Consider the following 15696-nt stretch of genomic DNA (forward strand, 5'->3'; position numbering starts at 1 on the left):
CACAAAAGTGTACTAAATATTTAAGTCTCTAAAATCTCCTCAAGGCAAAATCTCTTCTGGCAGTTTAGTATTTGACACAGATGATTTCTCATATGCTCTGTTACTTCACATCAGTGGGAAAATGCATTCAGTGCCGAGTTAATTCCCGACTGAGCTGTCCCCGCTTGTTAGTAAGCCCGGCTTGGCCTTGCTGTTGACAAGTGGCAAATGATTAAGAAGCTGATTTCACCTGGTCAATGTTTAAGAGTTGTTGATGCACACAAGTCATCCTTTTAAGTGTAATCCATATGGCACTTTCAACTTTCACACTAGTCACTCAACATGGGTTGTCTCTCTTCAAGCATTAAGTAATGCTGTGCTGTTATCACACACACTGAAACATTCACATGCACATGAAAAAAAACATGTCTTGCTTTTTTTGGAGTGCGAGCACACACACACACACACACACCCCAGAGAGTGTGTAGGGAGGTGAGGCGCGCTCTCTCTCCCTTAGAGCGGGTGCCATGTCTTGTCAGATGGGGTTAGCTCCCCGCTAGCTGATGAGCCAGTCGAGCCTTTGAAGCCATTCCAGGGGCCCATGGTTTACGTGCTTGGGTTGCCAGGTTCTGCCATCCCCCTCATTAATGCAGCATGGGTGCCCACTTAACTTGTTCGTCTCTGTTCCTCTGGTCGGATTGCCCTGGCTATGACCGAGCGCATGGGAAGCCAAGCAAAGGAGGAAAACACACACACACACACACACACACACACAAATAGACACTGATGCTGGCATAGCACATGCATACACACACATACAGTTCATACAGACACGCAAGAAGGTACAAGTGTGTAGGTGCAGTAGACCCATACAGATGTGCAATAAATAACACAAACCGGCCTACACGTACATATAGGCATCGTTCCTCAGCTCTGTGGAGTGTATTGGCATGTGCAGCCTACTCTGATAGTATAACAGTTATTCAACTGACCTCTAACCAAACAGCAATTTCCCAATCATGCTATAGCTTAGAAACCGTCAATAGGCATGGAAGGCCTGTCAAGCTTTTGGATTCCTCCACATGCCAAAGCCGTGTGCATAGAGCTACTTGGTATCTTAAGCCTTGGTAGGGTGGCGTCTCTTTTCATCGTCTTGCCAAAGCCAAAAATACGAGCGCAAATTTGTAAGGAAGGGTTTAAACAGCTGTTTATCTGCTCTAGCACAAGGCGCAAACGTTAGCATGCCCGGCTAATTAGCTTACCACCGACAGTATTAATCTGGCGTTACATCCAAAGCCAAGAAGCATATCATTAGCTGACTACATTATTTTGTGGGGTTAAAGGCTGTGTTACAAAATGCCAGAACTGACACAATAACTGTGTGGGAGTTGGTAGATGCTACTGAAGCTTAGGAAAATGTTGGCTCTCTCCTGCTTCTTTGGGGGAAAGTTTACAATCCAGCAATCCTGCCAAACTTTTCACCCAAGACAGCGTTACTTTTCCAAAACGCATTAGTTAGTCCTCATCCTTTTTGTCTTATAAAAGTTGATACTGTTTTACATAGTTCTCTCTTTAAAAAAAAAAAAAAAAATGAATCCGCTGGAGATGGTGTTTTCAACCAACTCACAAAGTTAGCATTAATTAGCTAGCTAGCTGCAGCCGATAACACCTGCTAACGGTTATCATTTCAAGTTAGAAATGCATGGCCATTGGCTAAAAATGAGAGGTCTGCATTTTTTTATTTTTGTGTGAAGTCACAGACTCATAGTTTCAGTTACTATGAATTTTTCAGTAGCAAATCTGCCACTTTTGTCACTGTAAACTGCATGTGTGCAGAATGGACAGCTTGACAGACGTAGCAACCCAAACGGAGAGGTGCATGGGCTTATAGTGAACGGTCAATTGACTGAAAATTGATGTACAACAATTACGACAGTGAATCGTTTAAGTCATTTATCAGTCAGAATTTCCAAACCTTTTATATACTAAACAATCATAAAAGTAATCAACAGGTTAATCAATAATGGAAACAACTGTTAGTTTTCGGCCTTAATGTATCTCTTCCCTACCCTCAAACCCTGCTCACCATGTTCTGACTAGAGGCAGTGGTGCCTCTCTTTTTGTTTCTTTTTCTCTCCTCAGATCCCTTTTCCTGCTCTGCTTTTCTTTTTTTCCTCCTTTTTTTATGGTTTTAAAGTGGGCCTCCGTCCAAAATCAGATTTTTCGAGAGGTTTTTGAAGTTGCTTGGTTAATGGAGATGTTTTTGTATGATAAATTTGACTTTCTGTAGCCAGCGAGGTCAGATTTCAGGGAATTCACTGTACTTTGACTTGGGTGTTGGTGCAGAGAAAGGAGAATGAGACTGTTTAGACTGTTTCTGTTCTTTCTTCAACATCTTGAGGTAATTGACCCAACCTCCTGCCTTGAGCACACATACTCGCACACATACACACATATTCAGTATAATCACAGATGGGTTTAAAAATCCCCTCTCTTGCACAAACCCGCTCGTTTGCTCTCCCTCCCACACACACGCACACGCACACAAACACAAACACACAGTCAGCTTAGACACCAATGAATTCCCTATCTGACAAATGTTTCACATGAGCACTCATTCATTCTCCACACACATGCACACATCGCTGAGAGAATAGGCATGTCTCTGTGCTAAAACACTGCGATACAGCTGTGAATAGGAGATGAAAAACAGAGCCGAGCCAGGAATAATAAAAAACCTAAGGGAACCCTGGTCCTTTTTATTACCATACAATTTTACCAAAGCTACTTTGGTGTAGCAAAGGCCTTGGAGTCAACAGCATGAAGGCTGGTTTTGCTCCAATTATAACATTCCCATCAGTATCAGCTAAATGCCAAGTGTACACGTGTGGTCTGATTTTTAGCACTAGCCATCCGAATTCTTGCAGCACCCCTTTAACATCATGCCTGACTCAATGCTTTTCCTGCCTCTACTTCTCAATTTGCTCCTAAAAGAGTGGCCCGCATTGACCTCCAATAAACTCCGTCCCACCCACTGCCCTGTGCTGGGACTTGAAACATTTGGGCATGACAGAGAGAACAAATGTAGAGCTAGAAAGGCAAACTAGAAATGTAAAGAAGAGACCGCTGTTGAAAATGTCCCAAAACATTTAGTATATTATCCAAAATCACACACTTTTCATGTTTTAGCCCATTTCTAACACATCACATACACTGAACAGAGAGAACACTTTGAAAACCATGTTGCTGTATTTAAGAAATGTGAATGTTTTTTTGTTTTTTTTTTAGCATTCCAGGCAGCCAATGGATTCCATTCAATGTTGGATGATGTGGACTCCCCCAGCCTCTTTTGTAGTGCTCAGCCGCAAGCCCATTTGTTCCTACTGAAGAGCTTAATCTTTAAACATGGCTCACAAAACAACATTTTGAAATCATTTCCTAAAACAGCTGGGCTGGTTAGTTCCAAGTAAATGTTACTCTAACTGGAGTAAAGTGCATTTATTGGGGACTATTCTCAGCTGCAGATTGGATGCACTGTGGCGTGTTAACATCAGCAGGGATGACTGTGGGATAGACTCAAAGTAAACCACAGCGCTCATGTTCATTGTCATGAAGAAGCATGTTACACAGTGGACACAGTTTGTGGCTCATTTACTGTATGTATTTTTAGTAGGTTTTTAAAAACATGGTCTATGGCATAGAGGAATAAGATACATTGGGCTTTGGCTAACACAATTCATTGTTGGTTTTGGTCTTTTGATGGGATTTGTTGACAAGACTGATGTAAAATACCTCCAGACGTATCTTAATGTAAGTCGTGGTTGAGTTGTGTAATCCATCACAGTGAACATCAAGTCGCTGTTACAGTATGGATTATTTCATCGCAGACATTTTGAAATCAATCTGGAGTTAAACCGCATTACCAAGCAACAATAATATGACTAAAATTAGACTTGATGTTCACTTTGGATTGGATTATACAGCTTAAGCAAGTATCAGAGTCCGCTACTGTTCAAATGAACAGAACCCAATGGCTGCCTGGATTGGTAGGGGAAAAAACCCACTAGAACTGTACAGCATACATGTAGTTAAGGAGCTTACACTTGAAAACACACTACTCTGGAAGTCTATGGTGTAGATTTGACAACTCAAGCTCCACTTACTAGCTTTTCCTATCTTTCAACCATACAGATGACAAATGGGGTTTCCTATCCATGACAACTACTGATGAAAACTGTGTGATACATTTGAATGCTCTGGAGAAAGCTAGCAGACCTTGAGTTGACACAACACTTAGTTCCGCAGTTGTTTTCATTTGCATTTTGGACGGAGAATTGTGCTTCATTCTAAGTAGCTGTAAACTTATACTTAAAGTAATGTTATATAACTTATAGGGCTGTGTATTGGCAATAATCTGGCTATATGATGCGTATGACGATACATGGGTCACGATTCAATATATTGCGATACTAATATTAAAGATATTAATACATTTCGATACTGTGCGTAAGGCGATCGGTAATCGTCAAATACAAGGTACAATGTAGTGAAATTCTATTACTGCATTTAACCCATCCTAAGTATTAGGAGCAGTGGACAGCTATACATACAGCGTCCGGGGAGCAATTTGGGGTTCAGGGTCTTGCTCATGGACACTTTGACATGTGGCCGGAGGAGCCTGGGATTGATCCGCCAACCTTTTGGTTGTGGGGCAACCGACCACAAGGTTGGCGGATCAAGTGCGCCAAGTTTTTGGGAGCTTAGCTTTCCGTTTTAATGTATTGGGTAAATAAGAAAATAAGTGTGGGATATGAAGGAATGGAGAACTTTGACTGAGGTGCGCCAGCCCGTGCTCTTGCCTTTGATTCCCTATTTCGACTGCCTAGGCATCCCCTCCTCCCAAAAAAAAAAAAGCTTGGTTGACCAATGTTTTCTACGATAGCTGCACATTCTTTAGGAGCATATAAGAAAATGCAATGGACAGAGAAGTTCAAGCGGAGGGATGTAATGAAACCGAAAGAGAGGGAAACTGGGAGCGGAGCGGAGTTGAGGAGGGAGTGGCTGCTGGAAGTGGGTCACGGCGCCACTGATGTGACACAATGTGACGTGCAGAGGGGGACGGACTCGCGCCACTGTCTGCGTCACCTTTTGTCCTGCGCACACACAAACACACACACACACACACACACTCTCACATAAAGATACATCTGCTCAAATCATTGGGTGAACAATACTTGTGCAGAGGTAAAATAAATAAATTAAAAAATAGCTTACTTGTGCTTTGTAAGGACAAGGTTTCTCTCTCTCTCTCTCTCTCTCTCTCTCTCTCTCTCTCTCTATTGTTTACTGCTTAGTTGGACACTTTTACTTTTCTTCTTCGCAGTGCTTTGCACTTACTTTATCAGCACTGAAGATTGCACTCAAGTTATGCATAAGTAATAACTGGCCTCTCCCAGGGTGCTTGTTATGTACAAAAGAGTAGATGCAGAGCGGAGTTTTGCAGGGTAATTATTTTGTCTGGGTTATGCGATCCCTGTATGATCTGTAGCTTCTCCTGCAGCTTCATGGAGGAGCAGTGTGTGGAGAGCGAGTGTGTAAAGGGGTGGAGGGGATAAAAGGATGGAGGAGGAGTGGCAGGGGGAGCCAGGGAATGGTTTAATTGCCTGACCCCTTTCCCACCAGGATGACTCTCTAGAGCGTGCGTGCATGCGTGTGTGTGTGTCTGTGAGGTGTCCAGGCTTTCTGTGCATGTTGTGTGTTCCTGCCGAATGTTCCCACGGCAGATCTGCACGTCTTCAAGCACGACCTCTTAATCATGTCATGTGTGATGCGCTCTGAGATTCAACGTAACCCCCCTGTAACACATCAAAGGCTAATGGACGGGGAGAGGAAGGGAGACATGGTGCTTTGGTATGTGAAAACTGCTCACAACAGTGGGCTTCCTCGCGCTCTAGTCAAATAGAGTGTGCCTGAGCTATAAATCAATATTTATCTTTGATTACTTATCTTGATTTTTCATTCATTCTGAGGAGATTAAAAAAAAAAAAAAAAAAAAAAAAAAAAAAAAAAATAAGCCTGACAGACTCGGATGATTTATGGGTTTATTGGATTACTTATGGCGAGATCTCAATCTCTGTGAGTAATCTAAATCTACACACCACTGAGGAGAAATAAAACATTGATTTTCCGTACCCCCCTCCCCTTTCTGAGGGCTTCTCTCTTTGTTGTTTGGGTGTGCTGGTGGCGACTGAAGGCTGAGGAACCTTCATCCTAATCGGCTTGAGATCTGGCCGCAGGTCAGGCCAGCAGATGAATCCAGATTAGAGGGGTCACAAGGCAGGAAGAGAGGATTACCAGCTCTGGCCAGTGCAGCCTCCTCCTCTATAGCTGTCCAACCGTCGGCTAACCAGCCAACTGACACCACTGCCTGCACTGGCCCTCCTGTAGAGTCAAGGGGGGGCTGGACATGGGCAGGTCTGCAGGCCCTGCTGGGGCTGCTGTCATTCACCCTTGTTTACTCTCAAGCCTTGGGTAAAGGATCCATTTGTACATGTTACAAGATGGATTTGGTAGTAAATTGAAAATAATCTTTTCATCTTTTTCAAATTGAAGACTTTGTGGCATCATGTATTGGTAAATTTTTGTAACTTAATCTAAAAGAGAGACTTGTAGTATAGTATAAGAGCTTTATTTTAAGACTGTGTGTGTGTGTCTGTGTGTCTTTGGGACTTTGTGTGTGTACTTTGTGCAGAATCCAGGCTGTTGCTGAGTGTGTGTTTTCAATTTTGGATTTCTGCAGAATACTGCCCCCTGGTTGCAAAGTGTGGCTCAACTAGGTCACATGAACAGCAGGCTGGTTAGTTGTTAGTGTGAGTTCTAAACAAAGAATTTAAGGTCGAAGTTGGCTCACTGGTGTGTGTGTGTGTGTGTGTGTGTGTGTGTGTGTGTGTGTGTGTGTGTGTGTGTGTGTGTGTGTGTGTGTGTGTGTGTGTGTGTGTGTGTGTGTGTGTGTGTGTGTGTGTGTGTGTGTGTGTGTGTGTGTGTGTGTGTGTGTGTGTGTGTGTGTGTGTCTCAACTCAGCATATTCATCAGCAACCTCCCCACCGGCTTTGTTATACCTCCCCATCACCCCATCTCCACTCTGTGTCTGTCTGTACTTCCACTTAGGAAACAAAATAAAATAAAGCTGTGTGCGCAGCGGTGTGCTCCCGACTAGTTTCCGGAGTGCGGTTCCTGTGCGTACCGCAGCTTTGATCTCACTGTAAATTAAACATGTCTTTCTAGATAACAGGCTCTGTGCCACCTACCGAGTCAAACTGCACCTCCGCGCTTCACGCAGCTCCTGTCCCCGGTTTGAACTCTGTAGACTCGATTCATGTTAACTCTGAAATAACAGCTGAGGGAATTAGACCACAGTTGCATTGTTTTTCAGGTGTATAGCGTAGAGACAGTTTTGCAGCAAATCTCAAATATGGCATTGACGTGTTTGTTTCACGATGAATGGGTGGCGCAGGAGAATGCGTGCCCCAACTGGGGAACAGCCCCAGTCAAGTATCGGGTCAAAAGTTAGGTCAAGCACTGCTAATCTGGGTGGGAACGCTCAGTGCTTGACCCTTGACATCAGGCTACAACTAGTTTTTATAGGACATGAGGGCGTTTTACAAGGTACTACACATGGCGGATGGATTTGCAGGATAATATTAATAGTTAAGAGTTTTCCTAAAAGCTAACAGGCTTTATGTTGGGGCTTAACAATTAACGGGAGACTGGGAGGATTTGCAGCTTTTCTCTGCTTTGTATGCCTGTACATTAAATATCTTTTGGTTTTTGATTGTTGGTTGCTTAAAACATGCAACGTGACGATGTACCACTGGCTCTGGGAAATAGTGATTTGGCGTTTGTCCCCTTTTTTTCTCACATTTTTTTATGCAAAATAAATGCACTAATTGTAAATAAAATAATCGAAAGAATAGAAACATGTTGCATGATGATGTTAGCATTTAGCTCAAAGCACTGCTGTGCCCCCTAGTCTTGTTCTCCTTTTTTTCTGACACTTTAGACTAAAATGATCTGACTGACGGGTAGATCCGTGATAAAAGTAATAGTTAGTTGCACCACTACCTAAATTATTATTAGTGCCCGTCATTTACCTGCTGACTAGACTGCACATTGAACACGTAGTCGAGTATGCTAATTCATAACAAGCAGTTTGGACAACAAACTGCAAAATCAGATCTCTGTGTCTCTTTTTTTTTAATTTTTAATTTTTTTTATTTTAAAGACCACTGTTCAATAACAAGACACAATATTTCACATATTTCCATTTTAGACGTTAACCGTGATGTGAAACCATCGCATTTTGGGTCTCTCAAAGTGTACGGAAGCCTTTTCAAACTCTATATGTGGTCCTTTTGCTCCAGTGGTCGTGCCTGCCTGTTTTCCTTTTTTTTTTTTAAGGTCTTTGAAATGCTAATCACTTCTTCTCCCCTCTTTTCTTCTCCGTCTGTGCTCTAGATTCCTCCTCCAACTACATCAGGCAGCTGGAGACTAAAGTGCGGATCCTGGAGGACGATAACAACAAGCTTCTCTCACAGGTGATGGTGAACACATCCAGATAGTACTTTATACTAGTGCATATATCAGCCCAGCACAGCACTATATGAACTTTTGCCCTCACCAAAACTTGTGCAACTTCCCAACTCACCCAAAACATGTGATCGGCAGCTGTGATGGGATAAAGTGGTTGCCTGATGCCTCTGCAAAGCCACCCCCTCACAACAGCCCGTCTGTTAGTTGGAGAATATGTTTGTTTACCCATGTTTAATTCATGGGGAGTCAGTAAGCTTCAGTAGCGAGCAGTGATGTTAGCCCCCGAGGCGAACTGTGGGAGCGGAGGAGAGATGAGAGGAGGGAAAAAGGAGGGGAAAGAGGCATTAAGTGACAGTGACAGTGACAGAGCATTTCTCCCGAAGTTGACCCTGCTTTGACGTCTCCTAAATTTGGAGCATGTAGGGCTGAGTGAGTGGAGGTGGGAGTGTGAGAAGGGGGGAGCTAGAGTTTCACATGTCAGTCTGCAGAGGGTGTGTGTGTGTGTGTGTGTGTGTGTGTGTGTGTGTGTGTGTGTGTGTGTGTGTGTGTGTGTGTGTGTGTTACATACACACAACCACAGCAGTGGACTCATGGTGACATTTATAGCCGAAACATTCACGTTTGGGGGATCAAATTGTGGAACGCAGCTCATTAATTAGGTCTTTCATATATCATTTGTGATCTTCGTGTTTTATGACGTGACTCTGTTCATTTGGACCAAAGTCAGGCTGCCGACAGTCGAGTTGGAATTTCACAGATTAAATCGAAGCCTTTATTCTTTTTCTTCTTTTTTTAAAAGTGATTTCTCTTCCCCGAGTTATCTCCCAGCAGATTCATATGTAGGCAGAGAGTGTAGGCTGGAATCACTGATACCAAACCTAAATGATCCTCATAATTAGCCCTAGTAGCACACATTGTCTCACAGCACTCAAGACGTATAATTTGACCCTGCTTCGTTAAATCGACTAATGGTCCTTGTTCGCATTTGAAGTGATGATGTGTTTCTTTCCTTTTTTTGAGGTTGGGATGAGTATGTTTTTGCAGTAATAGAACTTTTAATAGAAATAGAATTACACTTCAATCCAATACTCCAAAATAATGAAACAGCTGTGACTAGTAGAAAGTTATTCAAATCTGGCAACCATGACACAACTGAACTTTGCCATTAATCAGAATACGCCTCTGCAAAAGCTTTTTGTTTTCTACAGTACTACTTTGTTCAGTATCTCCGTTGCTACCATTGTTGTTAATAATGGCTTTGATACAATAATCAAATAACGAATATGCACACTATTATGTTTTTCTCTCCCTAGGCTTATAGCCGGTATAGTTTATCACAGATACAAACGAAAAAGGTAACTTTTCTTTAAAAAAATGCCACTGTTTGTTAGCTCCTCTGCTGGTTGAGCCTCTTTTGCCTTTTCCCTCTTTTATCCGTTTGGTGGTGGGACTTTTCACAGCTTTGAGCTTGTTGCTTTTTTCATATGCAGAGGGGTGGACACAATAAAAGCAACACCTGTACAATGTAATGCACTCAGCTGCGTTAACGTTTAATGGTGTAATGTTGCATTTACGTTGACACTTTCACACGGGTGCTGAATTGACTCCGTGGTAACGTTTTGGGGGCAATTCGCTTATTAGCTTTTTTGCCGAGAGATGGATGAGAAGATTGATACCACTCTTCTGTCTGTACGCTAAGTATGCACCTACAGCCAGCAGCCCGTTAGCTTAGCTTAGCTTAGCATAAAAGACTGGAAACGGAGGGAAATGGCTAGCTAGGCTCTGTTCAAAGGTAATGAAAGTCTAAAGCTCACAAATGAGTTTGTAATTAGTTTTTAATTTGTACAAAATCCAAAGTGTAAAAACAACACATTGTGGTGGAGTCTCTGCTGGTTGTCTGGCAACGTCACGATGAGGACAAGACTCCACCAGGAAGTCACTGTACCTAGCTAAGAAATATCACACACACAACCCTCTGGACAACCAGAACTTCTCGTTTTTGTAGGGATTTAACAAAAGTGATATACCATGTTAATTGGTGAGCTTTAAAAGTGCTCATAGTCTTTCAGTCTTTTTCTAGTGGTTTCTAGTCTTCATGCTAAGCTAGCTAAGCTAAATGGCTGCTGGCTGTAACTTCACATTTATCGTACAGACATGACCTCTAACTCTTGTCTAGTGAATGAGCGTATTTCCTGAAATGTCAAAATATATGTTTGAGGCCGTACTTGGTCTTGCACTTAATATTTTGTCCGGCAAAATACAGTTCAGTACAACAAAGTGCAGCCTCAAACATACCATACCGCCACACATACCACATAACCGAATCACCCAGTGTCAGTATTCTTAAGCCTGAAGGAATTGGATTGCATTACCTTGTAGAGGCGTTGCTTGTGTGCCCAGTCCCTGCTATGCATTGCTAGCATGCCATACTAATGAATGAGCACAGGTGGCCCTGCTTGTATGTGGTCTATCTTGGCGAGAAAGCTGTATCCTGTCCTTGGAGCTGTTCTGCAATGTGCAGTCAGCATTTGGTACGAGGTACCCGAGGTGAATGAACGCTACATTGTGCTTTGGTGCATAAATGACACGCTTGTCCTGGCTGGTCGGGACGTCTGGTGGGCTGAATAATTTAGGATACAGGGGGAAACACAGGTAGATCCAGATATCCATAATGCATGGCTGACAACTGCGAGTGCAAGTGAAGAATGAAAGAATGTCTGGAGTTCAAAAATACTACCTTGAAGGATGTGTTATTAATAAACTTTGCTTTCTATTAAATTGTAAGATTGGTAATGAAAACAGAAGTGCACTCCAGTAAGTGATGGAAACAATAGAGCATCTCTGGAGTAACGTTGGCTCTAATGCAATAACCTACACGATAATGTGTCTGAATACTAGCAGGTGGAATTGTTACAATGGATAAGTTGCCTCAATATTGCCTTACTTCCTGTGTTATGAAAGACTGGAGCTTGTGCTGAGCCTGAAGGGAACAATAGCCTCTTATCGCTGGAATGTTGACCCTCCAAACCAGCTTGGCTGAAGCATTTTATTGTACTAAAGGGAGAAGGGAGGGAGTTGACAACAAGGTCCCATGGTGAATATTACCAAGGGCCTGCACAGCACCGGTGTGAACACACTCAGTGAGTCAAACCGGTGTCTGCGCACGTGAACGCCCACGCTCGTATTCAAACTTGCACAGGTGTGTGCAATTACACGTTTTGCTCTTTTCACCACTCGGATGTCCCATGTCTTTCAAACGGTACTTATCTCCATTAGCTCACTGAAGGGTGAGGCACTCTGTGGCTTTCCCTACATGCTCACTTCCACTTTATCATTAACATGTAAGTGCCCGGTGTGACTCTGAGAATTGTATGATTCCTAAGATAGATTCAGGTGACACTCCATCCGTTAACTGCAGGCTAATTGAACTCATTTTGTGAGAGTAGGGTCCAGTGGATTTGAATGATGAAAGAGGTGAAAAGAAGATGGATTATAACATGGTTTAGTTATCTTGTAGTTATCTTTTTAGTTATCAAAAAAAAAAGTCAAGCTTTCCCTGATCACGGGTCTCCTAATGCGGTTTGCAATCTTGCAGTTCTTTGTAATTTTTGCAACAATAGGCCCTTGATTTTTAAACCAGAAGGTCTCTCATTTATAATTTCAACTATCAGCTTTAGTTGGCTAGCTAGCTAATTAAGCTAACATTTTCTCCGTGGGTAAGTTGAAAACGCTGACGTTTTGACGTTTCCAGCGGACTTGTTTGAAAACAATCTGTTTTCAACCTTGTAAAAGTGGTCATGAGTATGTTCTTGGTGGCTACATACATCATAGTGTGGTAAATCTCTGAAGCTGAATACCTAGACAAAAAGTTAGCATCCTTGCCCCACCAATTTTTAAGCCATGTAAACAAAGAAAAAGTGTTGTAATGCAGTGTAGAGCTAGCTAGTCCTAGTATTGTAAGTTCAGACTCTACCCAGTTTAAAGCACATGCTATTCCTATTAAACCGATTTTGTTCTGCATTCCACTAATTTATAGTTCTAAAGTAGCATGCTGCCAACCTCTCCACCCTTTTGTCAAAGCAAGGCATCACCCCTGCCCCTCATAACTTAAACAGGAAACGATTTGTGGCGTCCACACTTGCCCCTGTCACCACCATGAACATTGTGATGGATGGATAGACGAAAGGGCTAGCCAAGAAAACTGCAGAAGGCCAACTGTCCCCGGCTGTCTGGCAAACAAATAGCTTTGTTGGTCTCAGTGGTCAAGGTCTACTCAGGAAGTGATGTAACGTTAGAGACGTGTGTTGGTTTGTCTGTCTAAAGCCAGGCTTGGCATAACTAAAATATTCTTCAGATGCTGGAAACCCCGTCAGAGGTCTATAGCTCCTCCTATAGGTCTTCTTATTCAGTTGACAGATGTTTTAATTTCATGGATTGTGTGTTTGTGTCACTTCTCCAGATATGACATTTAGGGCATAGCTTGCTGATAGACACAAAGCCTGGAGAAATGACAAAGAGATGAAAGCAGAGGTACAGAATTGAGGGCATGAATATGGAAACCCAAAGGATAGATCAAGAAGTGCCAAGGGAAGGATTGGGAAAGGTTAGATGAACACCAGCAGGATACTAAGCTGGGAGAGGAGAGGAGGGCCTGATATCAAAGGACAGGGAAGGTGTGTGTGTGTGTGTGTGTGTGTGTGTGTGTGTGTGTGTGTGTGTGTGTGTGTGTGTGTGTGTGTGTGTGTGTGTGTGTGTGTGTGTGTGTGTGTGTGTGTGTGTGTGTGTGTGTGTGTGTGTGTGTGTGTGTGTGTGTGTGTGTGTGTGTGTGTGTGTGTGTGTGACACAGAGAGAGATAATACAGAGGCAGACAACACCGCTCATTTGGGCTATTTATTGCCCGGGCATCACGTGTGTTTACACGCCGTGCCTTGCAGAGCGTACACTAGTGCGTGACATGAGAAATGTCATAAGGAACAGTGGTGTTGCCGTGTTCCTGCCCACAGAGAGACGCTAGGCTGGCTACCGCCTCCAGGAACCAGTGGTCTTTGGCTGCTAATAAGGACAAATCTCACTACAAACTGTCCCTGCGTAATGGCCCTCAATGATGGCACAACGGGAAGCAATGGATGGAGCAAGCCTCAACAAATATAAATCCGCTTTGAAAAATGAAGTTCTTGGAGCAATGGCGTCTGACTGACGATGAGAGTGCAGATGCCAGTGTAGGAGGGGGCAGAGCCTCAGGGTCCTTTTAATGAACCATCACTCGTCTTAATATACACTGTAGACCACACTGTAGAGCTTGATAAATGTATAAACATATGTTATCTGACGGAAGCAGCTTATCAAAGTAACAGTACGTTGGCTTTAGTGTGTATGTTGTCAAGCTGAATATCGGCATTGATCTGCCCAATTTGATTTTGAATTCAAAACGTCCCTGGGAGCTTAACTTTCTTTTGCCTACGTGTGCACAACATTTGAGCAGGGATAATAAAAGACCCACAACAATTTCAAGGGTGTCATCATCAGCTACTGCACACATGGTATGTCAGTACCAGATGCTTAAACTAAGTACAGGGCATCCACATCACTTGGAGCACACCATCTGCACTGTTTCTGTTAACATCTGCAGACAGCTGGCTAGCTAGCGTTGGCTACCTGGCAGGGACAGACCAGGGGTTAATGGGTTAATGCATAGATAGACTGTACATGTGAAGCCAAAACATCTCGATCGCCCCCTGGTGGCTGGCTGCAGTATAGCTCATGTCAGCAGAAAGGTCACGGGCCAAACTAAAAAGTACAAGTCAAATAAATGTTTCCCAAAGATGGTTTCTGTCATTTTAGGTAGTTGTTTTGACACTGATGTTTGTTCAGGTGTTCATTTCTCTGATAAGTTTGGTTTAATAATAATAATAATAATAATAATAATAATAATAATAATAATAATAATTTGGGTTAATTGGCATGCAGTAAAGCAAAACCATTATATTATAAATTGACATGACACTGAAGCCTTACATCTCTGTTATTTTGTGCGTTTGTTTTGTGCTCAGCAGTGTAACCCAGGTGACCTACGTGTCCTGAGGAAGGGAATGACCCTCTACCACTCCGAGTCCCAGCTGTCCTCACTGCCCCAACGCCAGGACGCCATGCACATGGTCAGTACCCAGGAGGCTCACACACTCATACACCGGCCAACACAAGAAGGGTACACGCACGCAAACGCTCACATTGACACAAATTGAGGGATACCCACTCATACCTAACCACTTAAACCGTCGCAGTCAAAGATCAACACCATGCCACCGCTTATACAGATGTGGTTACGAATAGAGACGCGGTTTAATTGCACACACGCTGAATTGTAGGGAAGACTGTACCAGTGCCTCCACAGTGGAATCAAGTCGAGTCGGCTCTAATTCACTTTGCTTCTAACTCTCCAATTATACCTCCACAGGCAACCTCACTCTCTCATACACATGACAGGAGGTGAAACGCACACGTACGTAGGAAGAAAGAGTAAAAAGGAGATAGAACATGAGGGGGATGACACAGCAGAAGAAGAAGAGAAACTAAGACAGACAATAAAGAGGAGTCAGCCTTCCCTTCCCTTCCCTTCCTTTCCTCCCATATCCTGTCCCTCCCCGGAGCCTGTTTGAACTGAATCCCACTATAAAAGCAATAATCCTCTACAATCCAGCGCCACCCCTGACCCAGTCAGTGTCTGGGGAGGAGAGGCTGGGTAATTGTTTTCTGACTGCTTAAGGAAGGTCAGGGCCGGGCTATGCCACTAACCAGAGGACTAAATCTTCCCCTTGTAAAAAATCAATGTTGTGTTTTAATCACAGGCCCAGTATGAGGTCGCAGGCTGACTGCGTTCAGAGCCGCTACTCACCTTTTTAAGCTCGTGGGTCAAACCCGTCTCCTTATGGAGGTTCGTGCCGTTCAATAATGTCCTTGACCCCACAAAGAAGTCTCTCCCTGCAGGAGGATGGATTAAAACTGCCAATTATCTCGACGGTTGGCTCCCTGGCATTCAATTTCACAGTGCGGGTTCACACGAAACAAGGCCATGAGATTGACTCAAAGGACAAAATGAACCCAGGGGTTAATAACACATCTGTCCGAGTT

The 15696-nt window shown here is 43.3% G+C and overlaps 1 protein-coding gene across 9 annotated transcripts in view; it reads left to right on the forward strand.

Moving 5' to 3' along the window:
* ccdc85cb (coiled-coil domain containing 85C, b) overlaps window positions 1–15696 on the forward strand; it is a 51429-nt gene that overhangs the window by 26251 nt on the left and 9482 nt on the right. For 2 of the 9 annotated variants that reach the window (XR_003694869.1, XM_028605113.1), the window contains 3 exons: window positions 8494–8573; window positions 9882–9923; window positions 14619–14723. Coding sequence is in view for 5 of the 9 variants with exons in the window: in XM_028605113.1 (XP_028460914.1) it covers window positions 8494–8573; window positions 9882–9923; window positions 14619–14723 (227 nt within the window). In the remaining 4 variants the exon portion in view is untranslated. Of the gene's footprint in view, window positions 1–3267; window positions 3393–8493; window positions 8574–9881; window positions 9924–14618; window positions 14724–15696 lie in introns of those variants that run through there. The other 7 variants (XR_003694870.1, XM_028605115.1, XR_003694871.1 and 4 more) reach the window with 4 other exon arrangements.

This window comes from Perca flavescens, chromosome 18, assembly GCF_004354835.1.
Source record: "Perca flavescens isolate YP-PL-M2 chromosome 18, PFLA_1.0, whole genome shotgun sequence".
NCBI classification, from domain to species: Eukaryota; Metazoa; Chordata; class Actinopteri; order Perciformes; family Percidae; genus Perca; species Perca flavescens.